Source organism: Carettochelys insculpta, chromosome 32 (genome assembly GCF_033958435.1).
Source record: "Carettochelys insculpta isolate YL-2023 chromosome 32, ASM3395843v1, whole genome shotgun sequence".
NCBI lineage: Eukaryota > Metazoa > Chordata > Testudines > Carettochelyidae > Carettochelys > Carettochelys insculpta.
This window is the reverse complement of record NC_134168.1, coordinates 8,585,085-8,606,422: the sequence shown is the minus strand read 5'-3', so window position 1 is coordinate 8,606,422 and position 21,338 is coordinate 8,585,085. Positions and strand designations below refer to the sequence as shown.

Sequence of the window (21,338 nt, the reverse complement as noted above, 5' to 3'; positions counted from 1 at the left end):
TATGAGCAGATCACTCTGAGAAGAAGAGAAGGAGTCTGGGGGACAGGCCACCAGAGGGTACACCTGCACAGAGACTCAACACCTGGTCTCTCCTCCAGCAGGAGAAGTAGCTCATAGCGGAGTGGGCAGAAGGTCTCCGTGCACTTCTGCCCACAGGCACCACCTCGGCAGTGCTCATTGCTCACCTATCCCAGCCAATGGGAGCTGCAGAGTCGGAGCTCGGGGCAGAAACATGGTGCAAAGACCCACTTCCCCGGATCATTTTAAATCATCCAGGTCCCTGGGCAATTGTCCCCTTGGCCCCTGGGCCTGACAAAGAGTGTTAGTGTGAGAAACTCAATGAATGTTTATGAATTTCCCTTCATTTTGTCATATTAACTATCTCTACTCTTCAGTCTTGGATTTCTCCGGCTGTGTGAAAAGATGCCCTTCACCACTGTGCTTCTCAGGGCTCCCTTCACCTCAGCATTCCTCAGAGTGTAAATTATGGGGTTCAGCACTGGGGAGACAATTGTGTTCAAGAGAGAAATCAGCAGGTCGTTGTCTGTGGTGGAGCTCGACTTGGGCACCAGGTAGGTGGAAAGGGCCGTTCCATAGAACAAAGTCACCACCATGAGGTGGGAGGAGCAGGTGCAGAAGGCTTTACGCCTTCCCTCTGCTGACGGCAGCTTGAGGATGGTGGAGATAATGCAGAGGTAGGACAGGAGGATCAATAAAAAAGGGCTCATGATGAACAGCACTGTCACAAAGAAGCCTAAAATCTTAATCTGAGATGTGTCCACGCAAGCCATCTTCAGCACTGGTGGGATGTCACAGAAGAAGTGGGGGATGCGGCTGGAGCCACAGAAGGGCAGGCTGAAGATCCATATGGTCACAGCTACTTCTGCTGAGAGGCCAATGAACCATGAAGCCCCTGCGAGCAGAGCACACACCCGGCTGCTCAAGATAGTTGTGTACTGCAAGGGGTGACATATGGCCACGTAGCGGTCATAGGCCATGGCTGCCAGGAGGCTGCATTCCGTGAGGCCCATGGTGGTGAAGACACACAACTGGGCTGCACAGCCTGCAATGGACAGGGTCTTTTCCTCCACTAGGAGGTGAGCCAGCAGCTGAGGGACCACACTGCTGGTGAAGCAGATTTCCGAGGCAGACAGGTTCACCAGGAAGAAATACATGGGGGTGTGGAGGGAGGGGTTTAGCTTTATCAGGAAGATAACCAGCAGGTTCCCCATCAGGATGACCAAATAAATAACCAGAAGCCCAAAAAACAGGAGACTTTGGAGGTTGGCAAGGTACGAGAACCCCACCAGGATGAGCATCTCCGAGGTGGTCTTGTTCTCTCCAGGGTTGTTCTCAGAATAGATCACCTGTAAGGGTGGAAGAGAGACACTGGAGCTGAAAATCAGGAGTATGAAACCTGTGGATCTGAATCACAATTCACACTGGTTTCTTTTCTCCTAAGATGCTTCTGAACAAAATCTGCCGCCATTCTGTATAAAAACAAGTAACTGGGCCCAGACACCATCCTGTGTGAACAAGCTGTGCCAGCGCAGCTTAGATGGAGAGACGATCATTAGGACACCAGTGGATTTAGAACAGATGTGGATCTGATAATTTGAGCCGAAGGGAGCTACCCAAGCTCATCCCAGCAATGGGGATCTTCCTCATTCCATTATCAAGGGTCCTATTCTCATTCTCTTCACATGGAAATTCAAAAAGTCTTTCTCTCTTTCTTAATGTTACTCTTCAGCCACATTCACCTCATATAATATCTCAAAGAAGGCCAAACTCTGAACTGAGTCACATCTCCGTCACAAGAACAGACACGTCTACTGAAGTTACAACTCCGCCGGGTGAAGACTGCTCACGTCAGTAACCTCATGCTCCTGGGACCAGCTGATCTGAAGCCATTTGATGAATGAGAAGTAAGATGAATGTTGAAAATGTGGACGGCTTTTGGCCTTTTGTACAGTATAAACATTTATTCTTTCCAAAACAATATAAATCATTCCTGCCTTTGTCATAGCAGCATCACAAATACATTGATTTCTGCCAGGATACAAACACATACCTAAAGCCAGAGAGGGAGCCATGGTAGTCTATACACTATCAAAACAAAAAGCAGTCAAGTAGCACTTTAAAGACTAACAAAATAGTTTATTAGGTGAGCTTTCGTGGGACAGACCCACTTCTTCAGACCATAGCCAGACCAGAACAGACTCAATATTTAAGGCACAGAGAACCAAAAACAGGAATCAAGGAGGACAAATCAGAAAAAAAAAGATTAAGGTGAGCAAATCAGAGAGTGGAAGGGTGGGGGAGGAAGGTCAAGAATTAGATTAAGCAAAGGATGCAGATGAGCCCCTGTAGTGACTCAGAAAGTTCACATCCCAGTTCAAACCACATGTTAATGTGCCGAATTTGAATATAAAAGCCAGTTCCGCTGCTTCTCTTTCAATAGCACTGGGAACACATACCTTTAGGTCATTGACAGAATGCCCCATTCTGTTAAAATGTCGACTAACTGGTTTGTGGATCTGGAGCGTTTTGGTGTCTGTTTTGTGCCCGTTGACCCTTTGTCTAAGGGAGTTAGAAGTCTGTCCAATATACAAAGCATCTGGGCATTGTTGGCACATGATGGCATATATGATGTTAGTAGAGGAGCATGAGAAAGTGCCGGTGATTCTGTGAGTAACCTGGTGAGGTCCAGTGATGGTATTTCCAGAGAAGATATGTGGACAAATCTGGCAGGGGGCTTTGTTGCAGGGAAAGGTTCCAGGACTGGTATTCCTGGGGTATAGACTGTGGATGTTTGTGAGAATCCTCATAAGGTTGGGAGGTTGTCTGTAGGAGACAACAGGCATGCCATTCCTCAGGATACTTCAACCACAATAACAACAGCTCAGCTAACAATATTGTTAACCTTTCAAGCTACCAACTCAGCCCAGCAGAGGAGTCTCTCTTATCCCGGGGCCTTTCCTTCTGCCCTACCTCCTCCACAAACTTAATACAATTCTGTGGTGACCCTGAAGCCTTCTTTCACCGCCTCCGTCTAAAGGAATTTTTTCAGCAAACCTATGAACAACAGTCTGACTCTCTCGACCCCCCCCCCAACAACAAAAGAAGAAGAACTCTACGTGGACTCCCCCCGAGGGTCATAGTGAAAGTCTGGACTTCTCCGTACACTGCTTCCGCAAGCGGGCTCAAGCTGACATTATACACAAACAATGCCAAAGGAGACACAATCTCAACTGTGCTGAATGCCATGCTGTGCACAGCCTCTAAAATGACCCAGACATTATAAGCAAACCAGCTGGCAAAGGGGGTGCTGTTGTCATCCTGAATAAGTCAGACTATGAACAGGAGACAGCCAGACAACTCTCCAACACCACATTTTACAGACCTCTCTCCGCTGATCCCACTTGGGAATTCCAAAGGAAATTACAACAACTACTTAAGGAACTCCCTCCTGCTGCTACTCGGGACCTCATTCACTCACACACACCATCTGAGCCCCAGCTTGGATTATTCTATTTACTTCCCAAAATACACAAACCTGGAAACCCCGGATGCCCTATCATTTTGGGTATTGGCACCCTTAGCACCGGACTATCCGGTTACATGGACTCCCTCCTCAAACCCTATGCCACCAACACTCCCAGCTATCTCTGAGATACCAACAACTTCCTGAGGAAATTACAAAACATAAGAAAACTTCCTGACAATGCCATCCTTGCCACCATGGATGTAGAAGTGTTGTACACTAATATTCCACATAAAGACAGATTGCAAGCAATCAGGAACACCGTCCCTGATGTCACCACAGCCAATCTGGTGTCTGACCTCTGTTACTTTCTTCTCACACACAATTATTTCCAATTTGGGGACAATTTATACCTCCAGATTAGTGGAACAGCTGTAGGCACCCGCATGGCCCCATAATAGGCGAATATATTTATGGCTGACCTGGAAATATGATTCCTCAGCTCTCGTCCCCTATTACCTCTCCTCTACTTAAGATACATTGATGACATCTTTATGATTTGGACCTATGGGACAGAGGCTTTAGAGGAATTCCACAGAGACTAACAATTTACACCCCACCATCAACTTATGCCTCGATTACAACATGCAAGAGATACATTTCCTGGACACTACAGTACTAATCAAGGATGGCCTGATCAGTACCACACTGTACCGAAAACCTACTGATCGCTATACTTATCTACACCCTTCTAGCTTCCATCCTGCACACATAACTAGATCCATTCTTTACAGTCAAGCTCTTAGGTATAATGGCATTTGCTCTGATCCAACTGACAGACACCAAAAACTACAAGAACTTGACCAAATATTCATAAACCTGAATTACCCTCCAGGAGAAGTAAAAAAACAAATTGACAGGGCCAGACGAATACCCAGAGACCAGCTACTCCAAGATCAGCCCAAAAAAGCCAAGAACAGAACACCACTGGTCATCACCTACAGCCCCCAACTCAGACCACTGCAACGGATTATTAAAGACCTACAGCCTATTTTTAACCAGGATTCCACACTCCAGAAGGCCCTGGGTGACATGACTGTTCTCTCCTACAGACAACCTCCCAACCTCATGAGGATACTCACAAACAGCCACTGTCTATACCCCAGGAATACCAGTCCTGGAACCTTTCCTTGCAACAAAGCCCGCTGCCAGCTCTGTCCACATATCTTCTCTGCAAATACTATCACTGGACCGAACCAGGTTACTCACAGAATCACCAGCACTTTCTCATGCTCCTCTACTAACATCATATATGCCATCATGTGCCAACAATGCCCAGATGCTTTGTATATTGGACAGACTTCTAACTCCCTTAGACAAAGGGTCAATGGGCACAAAACAGACACCAAAACGCTCCAGATCCACAAACCAGTTAGTCAACATTTTAATGGAATGGGGCATTCTGTTAATGACTTCAAGGTATGTGTGTTACTTAAAAAAAACTTTCGCACCACTGTTCAAAGACAAGAAGCCGAGCTGGCTTTTATATTCAGATGCAGCACATTAACACATGGTTTGAACTGGGATGTGAACTTTCTGAGTCCCTACAGGGGCTCGTCTGAATACTTGGCTTAATCTAATTCTTGACCTTCTTCCCCCACCCCTCCACTCTCTGATTTGCTCATCTTGATTTTTTTTCTGATTTGGCCTCCTTGATTCCTGTTTTTGGTTCTCTGTGCCTTAAATATTGAGTCTGTTCTGGTCTGGCTATGGTCTGAAGAATTGGATCTGTCCCACAAAAGCTCATCTAATAAATTATTTTGCTAGTCTTTAAAGTGCTACTTGACTGCTTTTTGTTTTGATACCTAAAGCCAGTTCCTCAGCTGGTTTTATCTTCTCTCTGAGCATACAAGTATTCATACTGATTTACACCAGTTGTGGGGCTTTGTCCTATGATCTTGCTATAGAGCATTTTACATGACGGAACATCTTACCAGGTCTTCAAGGAATTTGTCAAATAATAGTGACAAACTAAGAAGGAAGCCAGGAAAGAAAGAGGGGAGAGACTGGATTTATAGACCAACTCCATATTTCCAGACGAGGAAATTGAGTTATCCTGAAATGTGAAGGTATGTAGAATCTCATGACCTTCCTCTTGAGAAATTCAATGAATCATAAAATCATAGAATCCTAGGGCTGGAAGAGATCTCAGGAGGTTGTTGAGTCCAGCCCCCTGCTTCAAGCAGGATCAACCCCAACTAAATCACCCCAAACAGGACTTTGTCAAGCTGCGACTTAAAAACCTCTAGGGATGGAGATTCTGTCACCTCTTTGGGTAACAAATTCCAGTGCTTCACCACCATCCTGGTGAAATAGTTATTCCTGATATCCAACCTACACCTCCCCTTCTGTAACTTCAGACCATTGCTCCTTCTTCTGTCATCCATCACTACTGAGAACAGCCTCTCTCCAACCTCTTTAGAGCCCCCCTTCAGGAAGTTGAAGGCTGCTATCAAATCACCCCTCACTCTTCTCTTCTGCAAAAGAAATCAGCCCAAATCTCTCAGCTTCTCTTCATAGGTCACAAACAGAAAGAGGAAAGTCTTCCATCTTTTAAAATCTAACTACCACAGCACACTCGGATGGGGCACCATGCAAAGCGCACTGCACACAACCATTGAAAACGAAGGTGAATGATATTCTCTAAACACAAAGACCTGAAGAAGTGATGGGAATTCTTGTGTCTCTCTGAAGAGCTACTCTGGGGAACCTACCCTGATGTCTGTGAGCACTTCCCTTGGCATGACCATGGCAGTGAATTCAGAGCTGGCCAGGAAATGGAATTTCCATTTCGTGGCAAATTCCCGTGTGCCAATACTTGTTTTCAATATGACTCTCTATGAAGAGCTGAAAGAGAGAAACGTTTCATTTGGAATCAGAAACATTAATAGGAAATAAAAGGGAAAATTGAAAACTTCCTTCCCCATCAGTGTTAGCTCCCAGCAGACAGCAGCAGGGACGCAGGCATGTGCTGAAGGGATTTGATCTATTGACATATGTTTGAGCTGACGTTTGCTCAGGCTGTAAATAAATGGCATCACTTACTCCCCCTTAGACGTAAGCTCTCTAAAGAGTCTTTGGTGGCAGCTCAGTGATATTTTCACAGCTCTTCAAGGCATCTGGATGCTCCATTTAAATACAGCCAAACATGAAAGCAACGAGAGAAACAGACTTCGTGTGGGGAGACGGTCAAGACAAACTGAAATGAGAGCCAAGCACTTAACTCTTGGGCACCACATGTGGAGCATTTACTGCAGATGGACCCTAGGAGTGGACAATCGTCTTAGAAAACATCAGACGGAGCCCATCAGACTGAGTGCAGAGCCACGCATGAGACCTCTCTAAGGTGGGGAGGCACAGGTCAGTGATTTGAGCATCAGTCTGTTAAACCCAGGGTTGTGTGCTCAGTCCTTGAGGAGGCCATTTAGGGACTGGGGCAAATAGATATCAGGGATGGTGGTTGGTCCTGCCAAGAGGGCAGGGGACTGGACTAGATGACTTCCCAAGGTCCCTTCCAGCCCTAGGAGTTGTTACCCCTCTGTTACTGTTATCCAACCTTTCCATGTAGGTTCAGGGATGAGGCGGAGGGTTGGGGACCAGAGGGGAGTAAAGATGAGAGATGGGAGAAACCAGAAACAACATCCCCAACACAACACCACAAAGAACCAGGGGAGGGTGAGGAGCACATCTGCTGGTGAGCACCACGGACACCAGGGGCCAGAACGTCGTCTGGTGTCAGTCAGCGTCACACTCTGCAGTCAGGCTCCGGCCGTGACCTTGACAGTTTGATTTGAATCCAGAACAGTAGATTCAAAGAGCAACACATCAACTGACATGTTAATAGAGCCTCAGGTGGCTTTGACGGTGTTCCACAGATAACGAGAGAGAGAGAGCAAGAGAGGGCGACACACGAACTCCAAGTGCTCAGACACGCTGACGTTCTCCGCCCACACAGAGAAATCTCCGATGAAGAAACCGGTGACATGATTTCACTCCAGTTGCAGAGTGGGGCACAACACTGATAGATTTCAGTGGGCACATGGCTGGGGGATGCAGTCAGTCCCTTATAACCTACCTTGTTTCCAAAGAGCAGATCCATCTCCTAGCTCCAGGGGCTGTACGTGTTGAAGGAATCAGACGAGTTTTTATTTCATTCATTGGCTTCTGGGACTGAGTCCCTGAAGGGAATTTCTTGTCATATTCCTCAGAGGAAGGACAACACTGCCTCAGACTGCAGAATCTCTCTCTCTCTATCTATCTATCTATCTATCTATCCCCACGCACCATATCTATCCATCCTCACCCTAGCAAGTTTACACAGTGTTGCTCGCGCGTGTAAGTCAGGTAAGGTTTATTTTCCTTGTTTGGAAGACATAGGCGGTTTCTGTCAATGATTGCAGTTTTGGAAGACAAGGGAAAGAAGAAGTTTGCCGTAATAAATGCCTGAGAGTAAGCCATCGAGTTGCTCTGTGTTCCTCATTCTTGTTTGCTTGCAATGTTGGCACGGGGTTCGGCGTGTGTGTGCCGGGGTGGTCATGGTAGGAGGTAGGGGTGAAGACCAGGTGTGGGGTCAGGCAAGGGTGGCTGGCGGTGGAGTGAGGGCAGGGGGTGGAGGGCTCAGAGCAGAGGGTTCGGTGTGTGTAGCGGGAGGTTCGGTCAGAAGATGCGGGTGGCACATCATGGGGCTCAGGGAAGGGGGCTGTCGGTCTCGGGGGGTTACCAGGGACAGCTGCAGAGATGAAGGTGGAGCTGGTCCCTGAGGGGTCGGGATTGTGCTGCTCAGTCCTGGCCTCTCCTCGGGATCCATGGCTCCTGCCCGAGCAGCTCTGGGGAGGAGGGCTGGACAGGCTGGCTCCTGCAGCCCCGGCCTCAGCTCCTGGGGGAAGTGCTCTTCACAGTCCGGAGGAGGCTGGGCTCTGGGGAGGCCATGGCTCTGGGCCCAGCCTCAGGATGAGCCAGGCTGGGAGGACAACCTCAGCCCCACCAGCTCCAGTGCAGGGGTCTGTGGGAGCCAGGCCTGGGCTGCTGAACTGGACCTGACCCTGGGGTGGGCTGGAAGTCACAGGCACAGCGCCGGGGGAAGGGGGTGGCCCCAGGTTCAGAGTGGGAGGGGAGAAGGATGGGCCTTGGGGGCTTGGGCTGGTCCACAGCGCCGGGCCCAGCAGCAGGTGAGCTGGGGAGGCCAGGCCCAGCCCTAGCTCTGGGGTGTGGGGCCGGGCTGGACCACGATGCTGCCTGCCCATCGGGGATCTGGGAGGAAGGTGCTGTGGGGCCGAGGTGGGGGAGCTATCGGCCCAGCCCTGAGGTGAGCTGGGGGGCCAGCCCCAGCCCCAGCTGTGCAGGTGGGGAGCTGGCCACAGCTTCAGGGTGGGGTGGCCATGGCAGGGCCAGGCTCTGGGGTGAGCTGAGAGTGGGAATGAGGCACCAAGGGGACCAGGACCAGGCAACAGCTCCAGACCCAGTCCTAAGGTGAGGGGGTCCAGCTGCATCTCAGGATGGGGGGCTGGTGCCTGCCAGAGCTGGCAGGTGGGCCATGGGCCAGCCTACAGCACTGGGCCTGGCCCCAGGGTGAGCTGGGGGGAGGGGACCATGGGGGTCATCCCCCACATCAGGTCGGGGGGATCATTAGGGTCAGGGCTGAGCTCCAGCTCTGGGCCTGGCCCTGCTGCAGGGGGAGATCTGGGGGGGAGGGGGTGTCATTCTGGCCAGCCCCAGCTCTTGGGGAAGTGCTGTGAGCTGTCACCCCCGAATGTCCCAGCTTCCCCTCCCCCATCAGAGCTGGGAGGTGCCCCCCCCTTCCAGCATCTCCTCCCCCATCAGAGCTGTGAGGTGACCCCCAAATATCCCAGCATCCCCTCCCCCATCAGAGCTGTGAGCTGTCACCCCCAAATATCCCAGCATCCCCTCCCCCATCAGAGCTGTGAGCTGTCACCCCCAAATATCCCAGCATCCCCTCCCACATCAGAGCTGTGAGGTGCCCCCCCCTCCCAGCATCTCCTCCCCCATCAGGGCTGTGACTTGCCCCCCCCACTCTCCCAGCTTCCCCTCCCCCATCAGAGCTGTGAGGTGCCCCCCCCAGCATCCCCTCCCCCATCAGGGCTGTGAGCTGCCCCCCACTCTCCCACCATCCCCTCCCACATCAGAGCTGTGAGGTGCCCCCCCCCAGCATCTCCTCCTCCATCAGGGCTGTGACCTGCCCCCCCCACTCTCCCAGCTTCCCCTCCCCCATCAGAGCTGTGAGGTGCCCCCCCCCAGCATCCCCTCCCCCATCAGGGCTGTGAGCTGCCCCCCACTCTCCCACCACCCCCTCCCACATCAGAGCTGTGAGGTGCCCCCCCCCCTCCCAGCATCTCCTCCTCCATCAGGGCTGTGACCTGCCCCCCCACTCTCCCAGCTTCCCCTCCCACATCAGAGCTGTGAGGTGCCCCCCCCAGCATCTCCTCCCCCATCAGAGCTGTGAGCTGCCCCCCACTCTCCCACCATCCCCTCCCCCATCAGAGCTGTGAGCTGCCCCCCACTCTCCCAGCTTCCCCTCCCCCATCAGAGCTGTGAGCTGTCCCGCCCACTCTCCCAGCTTCCCCTCCCCCATCAGAGCTGTGAGCTGCCCCCCACTCTCCCACCATCCCCTCCCACATCAGAGCTGTGAGGTGCCCCCCCTCCCAGCATTTTGTCCCCCGTCAGAGCTGTGAGCTGCCCCCCCACTCTCCCAGCTTCCCCTCCCCCATCAGAGCTGTGAGCTTCCCCCCCACTCTCCCAGCTTCCCCTCCCCCATCAGAGCTGTGAGCTGCCCCCCCACTCTCCGAGTATCCCCTCCCCATCAGAGCTGTGAGCTGTCCCCCCCACTGTCGCAGCTTCCCCTCCCCCATCAGAGCTGTGAGCTGCCCCCCCACTCTCCCAGCATCCCCTCCCCCGTCAGAGCTGTGAACTGCCCCCCCCACTCTCCCAGCTTCCCCTCCCCCATCAGAGCTGTGAGCTGCCCCCCCAATCTCCCAGCTTCCCCTCCCCCATCAGAGCTGTGGGCTGCCCCCCCCACTCTCCCAGCTTCCCCTCCCCCATCAGGGCTGTGAGCTGCCCCCTCCCTCCCCGCAGTTCCCTGCAGCTGAGGCCAAGGCCACCCCCACCAGAGCTGTTGCAGTGGACCTGCCCCTAGGCAGACTCGCACCTGGGCCCTCGGGAGCTCAGTGCGGGAGCCTCCACAGGCTGAGCTCAGAGCCAGCTGGCGCCCAGCTATGGCTGCAGAGGAGGCTCATTTGTTCTCTGTGTAAGGGGCTTGGTGCCGCTCCCTGGGACAGTGAACTGCACCCAGCACGTGGGAGGGTCACACTGGTGGGCATCAGGACTGACCTCCTCAACCCTCCCTGGGCGTTCAGGCTGGGTTCCAGCCCTGGCTGCATGGCTGCCACCCCCCCACACACACACAGCAGGGGCTGGGACCGGGGCTGGGCTCTGCACTGTGGCCCTCTGCCTCACCTCGCTGGGGCTGTGCCCAACCCTGCCAGGCCTCGACGTCCCTCAGGAGAGGGACCAGCAACAGCTGTAGGAGCAGAGCTGCCATGGGGGGTGGGAGTGGGGAGTCCCACCACAGGGCCAGCTCTGGGGGAGCAGTCTTGGCCCCAGCTGCAAGGTGCTCTTGGGGACCAGGGCTGGACTCCAGGAGGGGGCAGGGAAGACAGGCTGGGCCATGGCCACTGGGGGAAGGGCTTGGGCCCACGGCACCAGCACCTGCTTTTGGGAGCTCTGGAGTGGGAGTGGGATGGGGACAGGCTGCAGCCTCGGCTGGGAGGATGGGGGACTAAGTATCTTGTGCCCAGCCTGTGGAGAGCTGGGGGGGCAGGGTCATTGCCCTGTCCCCAGCAACTGGGAGCTAGTTATTGGGGGGCAACAAGGCTCCCCCTGTGGTGTGCTGGGATGGGAGGTAGCAAGGGCGGGATGGAGATAGATAGATCCACTGAGTGCTGAGTTTGAAGTATGTCTTCCCTCCTGTCTGTGTCCCTCCCTTTTCATGTTCTGGAAAACCATCAGATTTCAGGCACTTCTTTTCTCCTGGCACGACCAAACCCCGAGCTTGGTGTCAGTTAGGATAATTTGGGGGTCCTAGCTCTTAAGGTTTATGAGGAGTTCTTGTACAAATGGACTCACAGAGACGTCAACATATGGAGTCACTGATCGACACACAGACACGCACATAATATATACGAGTATTTAGGAACTAAGGCGTTTAGTTAATTACAGGCTTACTAGGGATAGATTTAAAATTGGTGTTTATCCTATGAGGCCAGAGATGTCGACAGACAAGCAAAGAGTGCTGTTTCTCATTCTAGGAATATAGAAATGTATTTGATGAGCTAAATATACAAATATGTGCCATTTCCACGGGCATTTGGTGCAATATTGTTACACACTGGCAGAAAATCTAGTAGTTCTCTAGCTGTGTGCAAAGATGCTCTTCTCTACAGCTCTCCGGAAGGCTCCCTTCACCTCTTTGTTCCTCAGAGTGTATATTATGGGGTTCAGCACTGGGCAGACCATTGTGTTCATCAGGGAAATCATTTGATCACTCTCCAGGCTGGAGCTAGACTTGGGCAACAGGTAGGTGATGAGGGCCGTTCCATAGAACAAAGTCACCATGGTGAGGTGGGAGCAGCAGGTGGAGAAGGCTTTTCGCCTTCCCTTCCCTGATGGCAGCTGGAGGATGGTGGAGAAAATGCAGATGTAGGACAGGAGGATCAACAAGAAAGGGCCCAGGCTGAACTCAACTGACACAGTAAATACCATAATCTCATTTTTGGAGGTGTCGGCGCATGCCATCTTCAACATTGGTGGGATGTCACAGAAGAAGTGGTGGATGCGGTTGGAGCCACAGAAGGGCAGGTTAAAGATCCACGTGGTCTGAGCTACTTCCGCTGAGATGCTGATGAACCACGAAGCACACACAAGCTGTGCACATACCAGACCACGCATGATGGTTGTGTAGTGCAGGGGGTAACATAGGCCATGGCTGCAAGAAGGCAGCATTCCATAAGGCCCATGATGATGAAGACGTACATCTGAGCTGCGTCTACACGTGCACGCTACTTCGAAGTAGCGGCACTAACTTCGAAATAGCGCCCGTCACGTCTACACGCGTCGGGCGCTATTTCGAAGTTGAAATCGACGTTAGGCGGCGAGACGTCGAAGTCGCTAACCTCATGAGGAGATAGGAATAGCGCCCTACTTCGACGTTCAACATCGAAGTAGGGATGTGTAGACGATCCGCGTCCCGCAACTTCGAAATTGCTGGGTCCTCCATGGCGGCCATCAGCTGGGGGGTTGAGAGATACTCTCTCTCCAGCCCCTGCGGGGCTCTATGGTCACCGTGGGCAGCAGCCCTTAGCCCAGGACTTCTGGCTGCTTCTGCGGCAGCTGGGGATCTATGCTGCAGGCACAGGGTCTGCAACCAGTTGTCAGCTCTGTGTATCTTGTGTTGTTTAGTGCAAGTGTGTCTGGGAGGGGCCCTTTAAGGGAGCGGCTGGCTGTTGAGTCCGCCCTGTGACCCTGTCTGCAGCTGTGCCTGGCATCCCTATTTCGATGTGTGCTACTTTGACGTGTAGACGTTCCCTCGCTGCGCCTATTTCGATGTTGGGCTGAGCAACGTCGAAGTTGAACATCGACGTTGCTGGCTCTGGAGGACGTGTAGACGTTATTCATCGAAATAGCCTATTTCGATGTCGCAAATTCGAAATAATCTATTTCGATGTTGGCTGCACGTGTAGACGTAGCCGAGACGTTCCCTCGCTGCGCCTATTTCGATGTTGGGCTGAGCAACGTCGAAGTTAAACATCGACGTTGCCAGCCCTGGAGGGCTACGTCTACACGTGCACCCAACTTCGAAATAGCTTATTTCGATGTTGCGACATCGAAATAGGCTATTTCGATGAATAACGTCTACACGTCCTCCAGGGCTGGCAACGTCGATGTTCAACTTCGACGTTGCTCAGCCCAACATCGAAATAGGCACAGCAAGGGAACGTCTACACGCCAAAGTAGCACACATCGAAATAAGGGAGCCAGGCACAGCTGCAGACAGGGTCACGGGGCGGACTCAACAGCAAGTCGCTCCCTTAAAGGGCCCCTCCCAGACACACTTTCATTAAACAGTGCAAGATCCACAGAGCCAACAACTAGTTGCAGACCCTGTATATGCAGCACGGACCCCCAGCTGCAGCAGCAGCAGCCAGAAGCCCTGGGCTAAGGGCTGCTGCCCACGGTGACCACAGAGCCCCGCAAGGGCTGGAGAGAGAGTATCTCTCAACCCCCCAGCTGATGGCCGCCATGGAGGACCCCGCTATTTCGATGTTGCGGGACGCGGATCGTCTACACGTCCCTACTTCGATGTTGAACGTCGAAGTAGGGCGCTATTCCCATCCGCTCATGGGGTTAGCGACTTCGACGTCTCGCCGCCTAACGTCGATTTCAACTTCGAAATAGCGCCCAACACGTGTAGACGTGACGGGCGCTATTTCGAAGTTACTGCCGCTACTTCGAAGTAGCGTGCACGTGTAGACGCAGCCTCGGACGTGCAGCCAACATCGAAATAGATTATTTCGATGTTGCGACATCGAAATAGGCTATTTCGATGAATAACGTCTACACGTCCTCCAGGGCTGGCAACGTCGATGTTCAACTTCGACGTTGCTCAGCCCAACATCGAAATAGGCGCAGCGAGGGAACGTCTACACGCCAAAGTAGCACACATCGAAATAAGGGAGCCAGGCACAGCTGCAGACAGGGTCACGGGGCGGACTCAACAGCAAGTCGCTCCCTTAAAGGGCCCCTCCCAGACACACTTTCATTAAACAGTGCAAGATACACAGAGCCAACAACTAGTTGCAGACCCTGTATATGCAGCACGGACCCCCAGGTGCAGCAGCAGCAGCCAGAAGCCCTGGGCTAAGGGCTGCTGCCCACGGTGACCACAGAGCCCCGCAAGGGCTGGAGAGAGAGTATCTCTCAACCCCCCAGCTGATGGCCGCCATGGAGGACCCCGCTATTTCGATGTTGCGGGACGCGGATCGTCTACACGTCCCTACTTCGATGTTGAACGTCGAAGTAGGGCGCTATTCCCATCCCCTCATGGGGTTAGCGACTTCGACGTCTCGCCGCCTAACGTCGATTTCAACTTCGAAATAGCGCCCAACACGTGTAGACGTGACGGGCGCTATTTCGAAGTTACTGCCGCTACTTCGAAGTAGCGTGCACGTGTAGACGCAGCTGTGAACAGTGATGCTGGCAGACAAGCAACCTATTTCCTATTACAGGAATATTTACATGTTTTATTATATAATTACACAAATATGTTCCTTATACACAGGTACGTGGTGCCACATTGCTGTACGTTGGAGGCAAGTCTCGTAGTTCTATGAATGTTGAACACACCTGTTATTTGGCAGATATAATATAAATATGTACAGTGCTCCTCAGACACAGCGATCAGCAGGGGACATTTTCTGGTGTGCGCTTACTCAGACGGGATGATCAAAATGATCCCTCAGGACTTTGTGCTCAGTGAGTCTGTGCTCTGCGCTGTGGTGTGCTGGCCTTGGCCTCTGCCGCTGTGCAAATGCCATGGAAGTGAAGCTCCATTTCCCAGAGATGTCGCGTGACCTGCTCAGGTCAGGCCCGAAAGGTCGAGCATCGCTTTCCATAGGAAGCTGTTGGTAAGTGCTGAGGGAAGTTGTTTCTAATCAGGCCAGAGGAATGAGTTCAAGAGGAAATAAAACAAAAGAAAACAAAACTGCACTATCGCTAGGCAGACGCTACATGTGAGTGGGAGCGCAGGAGAAGGAGAAACCTAAATGGGCTTTGCTGTAGGACGGGTTGGAATTGTTAAATTTCAGCAAACCGAGGAGAATATTTGCCTTCAATATTTCTCATTCTGAGCTTTGTTTTTGTTTTGTTTTCACACTTTAAATTTTGGGATGTAAAGTAAAGACACAGCGTGATTTGAATATTCTCATTTGATTTTTCAATGGAGTTGAAATCCAGTCCAAAAGTTCAATCAAATGTTCATGAAAAATTACATATTTCATATTTTTATTCCGAAACAACGTTTTCACATTTTTCAGATAGGCTGAGAACAGGGTTTTCAAATCACAAATGTCAGTTTAAAAAGGGAGACACATTGTGGAAAATTCAGCAAAATGTTTATGACGTTCCTTTAATCCTCCAATTTGGCCTCACTCGACTTTTCTTTCTCTAATTTCTCAGGCTGTATGAAAGAGGCTCTTCTCCACTGCTCTTCTTAAGGCTCCCTTCACCTCTTTGTTCCTCAGAGTGTATATTATGGGGTTCAGCATCGGTGCAACAATTATGTTCAACAGAGAAATCACTTGATCTCTCTCCAGGCTGGCACTGGACTTGGGCACCAGGAAGGTGATGAGGGCCGTTCCATAGAACAAAGTCACCACCATGAGGTGGGAGGAGCAGGTGGAGAAGACTTTACTCCTTCCCTCTGCGGATGGCAGCTTGAGGATGGTGGAGACAATGCGGACGTAGGACAGGACTATTAACAGGAAAGGGCCCAGAATGAACACAACTGTCACCGTGAGGCCTACAACCACATTCTTTGATGTGTCGGCACATGCCATCTCCAAAACTGGTGGGAAGTTGCAGAAGAAGTGGTGGATGCGGTTGGAGCCACAGAAGGGCAGGCTGAAGGTCCATGTGGTCTGAGCGATTTCTACCGAGATGCTGATGAACCACGAAGCACCTGCAAGCAAAGCACTCACCCGGCTGCTCATGATGGTTGTGTAGTGCAGGGGGTGACATATGGCTACATAGCGGTCGTAGGCCATGACTGCGAGAAGGCAGCATTCTGTCATGCCCATGGTGGTGATGACGCACATCTGGGCTGCACAACCCACAATGGAGATGGTTTTTTCTTCGACCAGGAGGTGAACCAGCAGCTGAGGGACCATACTCGTAGTGAAGCAGATATCCAAGAAAGACAGGTTCACCAGGAAGAAATACATGGGAGTGTGGAGGGAGGGGCTCAGCTTTATCAGCAGGATAACCAGCAGGTTCCACATCAGGGTGGCCAAATAGATGACCAAAAGCAGCAGAAAGAGAAGGATTTGCAGCTTGTTAAGATACGAAAACCCGACCAAGATAAGTACGTCGGAGATGGTCTGGTTCTCATCAGGGGTTCTTGCAGAACGGGTCACCTGTAGGGGTGACAAAGGAAGACACTCTAAAGCTGCGTTTGATAAATACCAAACATGTGGCTGTTAATCTGACAGTTCGTTCTGATTTCCAGTGCATTGCAAAGCTTCTGAACTCAACCTTCTGCCGTTCTGTATGTGAGTGAGTAACTGGGGCAATCATCATCACACACAAACTGGTGTTTCTGTTTTGATGTTAACCAAGCTATGTCAGTGCAGATCAGCTGGAGAAATGGCCACTTGCACCTCAGCAGAAGGACAGTTCATTTAAAGCAGAGGAGGAGCTGATAAATTAGCTCTAAAGAAGCTATATCTGCTTATCCCAGGAAAGGGTACAGGCCAGTCTCCAATATCCTCTTTGAACGCACAGTTCTTTGCTCTCTCAAGAAAATTTCAGGAAGGGATTTTCTTTTTTTCTTTCTTTCTTTCTTACTCCACAGCCTCATCACCAAATAAGGTTTCTGAAATGAGAGTAAATTCTCATCTCACTCCTGCCTTAATCACAAAGATGGTTCTACTAATGCAAGTGTTCCCATGGTAATTACAACTCACATCAGAGAGGACAACTAACAAGAGCACACTGGTGCTGCTGAGCCTGGCATGTCTGAAGCCGTTGAAGAATGAGTGTCATGATGAATGGTGAAAACAACAGGAGATCTTGGTCTTCTGGATAAGTTTTATTATTATCCTTCCCTAAATATTAGTGAATGATTTGAATCCTTCCTACCTCATAGCAGCATCCTCAAGGCATTGGTTTGTCTCAGTATTAAATTAAATTAAATTAAGACCTAGTGCTGGTTCCTTAGCTGGTGGAAATTTTAACTGTCTCAAGGGTAAAAAGATTCTGCCCTGATTCGCACCAGTTGTGTGTCTTTCTCCCATCACTTTCCTATAAAAATTTTGCAAGAAAGAAGAGCCTAGAATATCAGAGATGGTTTGCACAGACGTTTCATTTCAAGGTTAATGTGTTGACCAGGAACTTTATAATACCTGGTGTGACAGTGAAGTGACAGAGTTGAAATAAAAAGGAGCAGGAATGAATGTCATATTTTGCATACCCTCAGCTCCCTCAGTGTGGGGCTGTCGATGCTGCTCATGCATTAGCGGTGACTTACTCAGCAGTAAGTTGGGAATGACACCGAGATGCCCTAGCAAACAGGAGCAGCTAACAGGAAGTTTGGCGAGGGACTTCTCCAGGTGAGGGAGTGATTATGGAACCCTCCATGGAACTGGTTGTCTGGAGTGTGTGTGTGTGTTTGTTTGTGTTTGGGGGCTGTACGTACCGCTCGCCTGAAAGATCCCATGTGCTAAGCTTGTTTGTCTGTAGGTCCAGCTGCTGAGCTTGCTTGTTTGAAGGACCATGTGCTGAAGTTAACAGCCTGCAAGGCAAGGCTGAGAGCTTCTCAACCAGGCTTTGATACCTCAACCTTTTCAAACCCGTCATGGCGTCATCTGGGAGCATGGCCATTGAGGAAGGCCAGGCTCTGAGAAACCCACTCCCAAACAAGCAGAGGAGCTAACGAACAGGAGCAGCTGAGAGGGAGTTTGGCAAAGAGGTTTTCAGGAGGATTTTGAAGTGAGATAGAAACGTTCAGCTTCCTTTAAACTAAACTATTCCCCAAACCACCTGATTTAAAAAGCCCTGTCAAGAAGCTAATTCGCGCTAAGAGTAAAAAGGGAACGCAGGCAGAAGCCGGACAGCAGAGTGGGGGCTATCCCATTGATTGCACCCACTGGAGCATGTCTGATTACGGCTACGTCTACACGTGCACCCAACTTCGAAATAGCTTATTTCGATTTTGCGACATCGAAATAGGCTATTTCGATGAATAACGTCTACACTTCCTCCAGGGCTGGCAACGTCGATGTTCAACTTCGACGTTGCTCAGCCCAACATCGAAATAGGCACAGCGAGGGAACGTCTACACGCCAAAGTAGCACACATCGAAATAAGGGAGCCAGGCACAGCTGCAGACAGGGTCACGGGGCGGACTCAACAGCAAGTCGCTCCCTTAAAGGGCCCCTCTCAGACACACTTTCATTAAACAGTGCAAGATACACAGAGCCAACAACTAGTTGCAGACCCTGTATATGCAGCACGGACCCCCAGCTGCAGCAGCAGCAGCCAGAAGCCCTGGGCTAAGGGCTGCTGCCCACGGTGACCACAGAGCCCCGCAAGGGCTGGAGAGAGAGTATCTCTCAACCCCCCAGCTGATGGCCGCCATGGAGGACCCCTCTATTTCGATGTTGCGGGACGCGGATCGTCTACACTGTCCCTACTTCGACGTTGAACGTCGAAGTAGGGCGCTATTCCCATCCGCTCATGGGGTTAGCGACTTCGACGTCTCGCCGCCTAACGTCGATTTCAACTTCGAAATAGCGCCCAACACGTGTAGACGTGACGGGCGCTATTTCGAAGTTACTGCCGCTACTTCGAAGTAGCGTGCACGTGTAGACGCAGCCTATCTGCCCCGTGGACAAGTGGTGTGCGTGTGCATTCGGGGCCAGGAGCTCCTGGCCCTCAGAGACCAAATACAGACTTTGAAGGGTGGTTGAACTGGAGGTGCTCGGGGAAGCAGAGAGACACATGGATGAGACTTTCTGGGATATTGTATAATGGCCCCACCCCTATTCAGGCAGCTCCAGTGTTCTGCTAAGGAGGGTGAAAGTCTCCAGGAGGGAGAACATCCAACTGGACCAGAGGGAAACGATCTCATAGGTGGGAGTCTCCTTACAGATGATGCTGTGGTGTTCTCTCGCATTGAGGACACCTTCCTGGGGGTTGCAAATCTCTCAAGAAATCTATATAGATTTGTGTGTAATGTTCGGGCAGAAGTTAGTCGTTGTGCTACATGTAGATAGCAGTGACCTAGGGAGGGGCCCTGGTGGCCGAATTTAGGCTGCCAAGAAAGACACTGAAATCCTGGACCCAAATTATCATGTTCTGTGAAATGCTTCCAGTTTTACATGCAGGGCGAGTTAGGCAGGCAGGGTCTCACTGCCTGGATGAGATGATGGCGTGTGTTGGGGGGTGGTGGTTAGATTCATTAGGATCTGGGAAATCTTTTGGGGAAGTGGGAGCCTATAGAGCTGGGATGGGCACCTCCTAAACCCAAATGCAACCAGATTGCTGGCACTTAACATTAAAAAGGTTGTGGAGCAGTTTTTAAGCGAAGGGCTGAGGGAAAGCGGACAGGTGCGGAGGAGCACACGAATAGGACAGAGAGTTCCCTTGGGGAGGGTGTATTCATAGATACTCACCATGTCCTGGTGAACTGGAGAGGGTGGAAGGCGATAAAATTCGGGTAAGATCAGATTAGAAACAGTCAAATGGAAAAGTGTCCATTCAATCACACCAGGAAACGGCAGACAGCTAAGCAGGGACACGCTTTTCCAACGCTTGCAATAAAGTAAAAATCCGTGTCAGCGGCAGCTGAGCGATATTGTCACAGCTCTGCAAGGCCTCCCAACACCCCGCTGAGGTACAGGAGAGCAGACGCACAAGGAAGGGGCTGATGCTACGTGGGGAGGGGGGTGAGGTACATTTTCCTAAAGGAGACCTGCACTGAACATCTGCACCCAGCTGTGGAGCCTTTGCCATGGTGGGTTCCTAACAATCCCCTGTCTGACTAGGAGAGACCAGACTGAGCCCACGTGACTGACAGGGGACAGATCCACACACAGGACCCACCTCAAAACACAACATTTCCCCTCAGAGTGACTGGATGGGGGGGGTTGGGGGCCAGAGGAGAGCGGAGAAGAGAGAAGAGAGAAGCCATAAACACCAGCACCGCCCCACATGGAACAACAAGGACAACAGCGTCACGGACGGGTGACGAGCACGTCTGGGGCTCACGTCTCACTGGGGGGGCACAATGGAGTGATGCGGTCAGAGCGTCACCTCCTCTTCAATAGCAGAACGATATCTGAGCCACGATCGCGATCTGACCCGCGAGTGTTCAACGAGCTAAATCAGTGCAGTACGTTCAGAGAACAGCAGGTCAACTGTTAAACTAAGAGAGAGAGAGAGAGAGAGAGAGAGAGAGAGAGAGAGAGACTGCCAGGTGGGTCTGATTGAATTGAACAGAGATAGATAGATAGATAGATAGATACAGTGTATGGGGATAGATGGATAGATAGATAGATAGATAGATACGGTGTATGGGGATAGATAGATAGATACGGTGTATGGGGATGGATAGATAGATAGATAGATAGATACGGTGTATGGGGATAGATAGATAGACAGATAGATACAGTGTATGGGGATAGATGGATAGATAGATAGATAGATAGATAGATACGATGTATGGGGATAGATAGATAGATACGGTGTATGGGGATAGATAGTTAGATAGATATGGTGTATGGGGATAGATAGATAGATAGATAGATACAGTGTATGGGGATAGATAGATAGATAGATAGATAGATAGATACAGTGTATGGGGATAGATAGATAGATACGGTGTATGGGGATGGATAGATAGATAGATAGATAGACACGGTGTATGGGGATGGATAGATAGATAGATAGATAGATACGGTGTATGGGGATAGATAGATAGATACGGTGTATGGGGATAGATAGATAG

General features: G+C 51.0%; 2 protein-coding genes across 2 annotated transcripts; both read right to left on the bottom strand.

Annotated features, from left to right (window-relative positions):
• Positions 1 to 374: 374 nt before the first annotated feature.
• Positions 375 to 12,352, bottom strand: LOC142004911 (olfactory receptor 10A4-like). Its single transcript, XM_074982592.1, has 2 exons — positions 12,023 to 12,352; positions 375 to 1,367 (listed from the first exon to the last, which is right to left on the bottom strand). The coding sequence occupies exons 1-2, from the start codon at positions 12,350 to 12,352 to the stop codon at positions 375 to 377; spliced, it is 1,323 nt and encodes a 440-aa protein (XP_074838693.1).
• Positions 12,353 to 15,758: 3,406 nt separating this feature from the next.
• LOC142004991 (olfactory receptor 10A4-like) lies at positions 15,759 to 20,661 on the bottom strand. Its single transcript, XM_074982662.1, has 3 exons — positions 20,600 to 20,661; positions 20,005 to 20,142; positions 15,759 to 16,746 (listed from the first exon to the last, which is right to left on the bottom strand). The coding sequence occupies exons 2-3, from the start codon at positions 20,005 to 20,007 to the stop codon at positions 15,787 to 15,789; spliced, it is 963 nt and encodes a 320-aa protein (XP_074838763.1). The 5' UTR covers positions 20,008 to 20,142; positions 20,600 to 20,661; the 3' UTR covers positions 15,759 to 15,786.
• Positions 20,662 to 21,338: the final 677 nt, after the last annotated feature.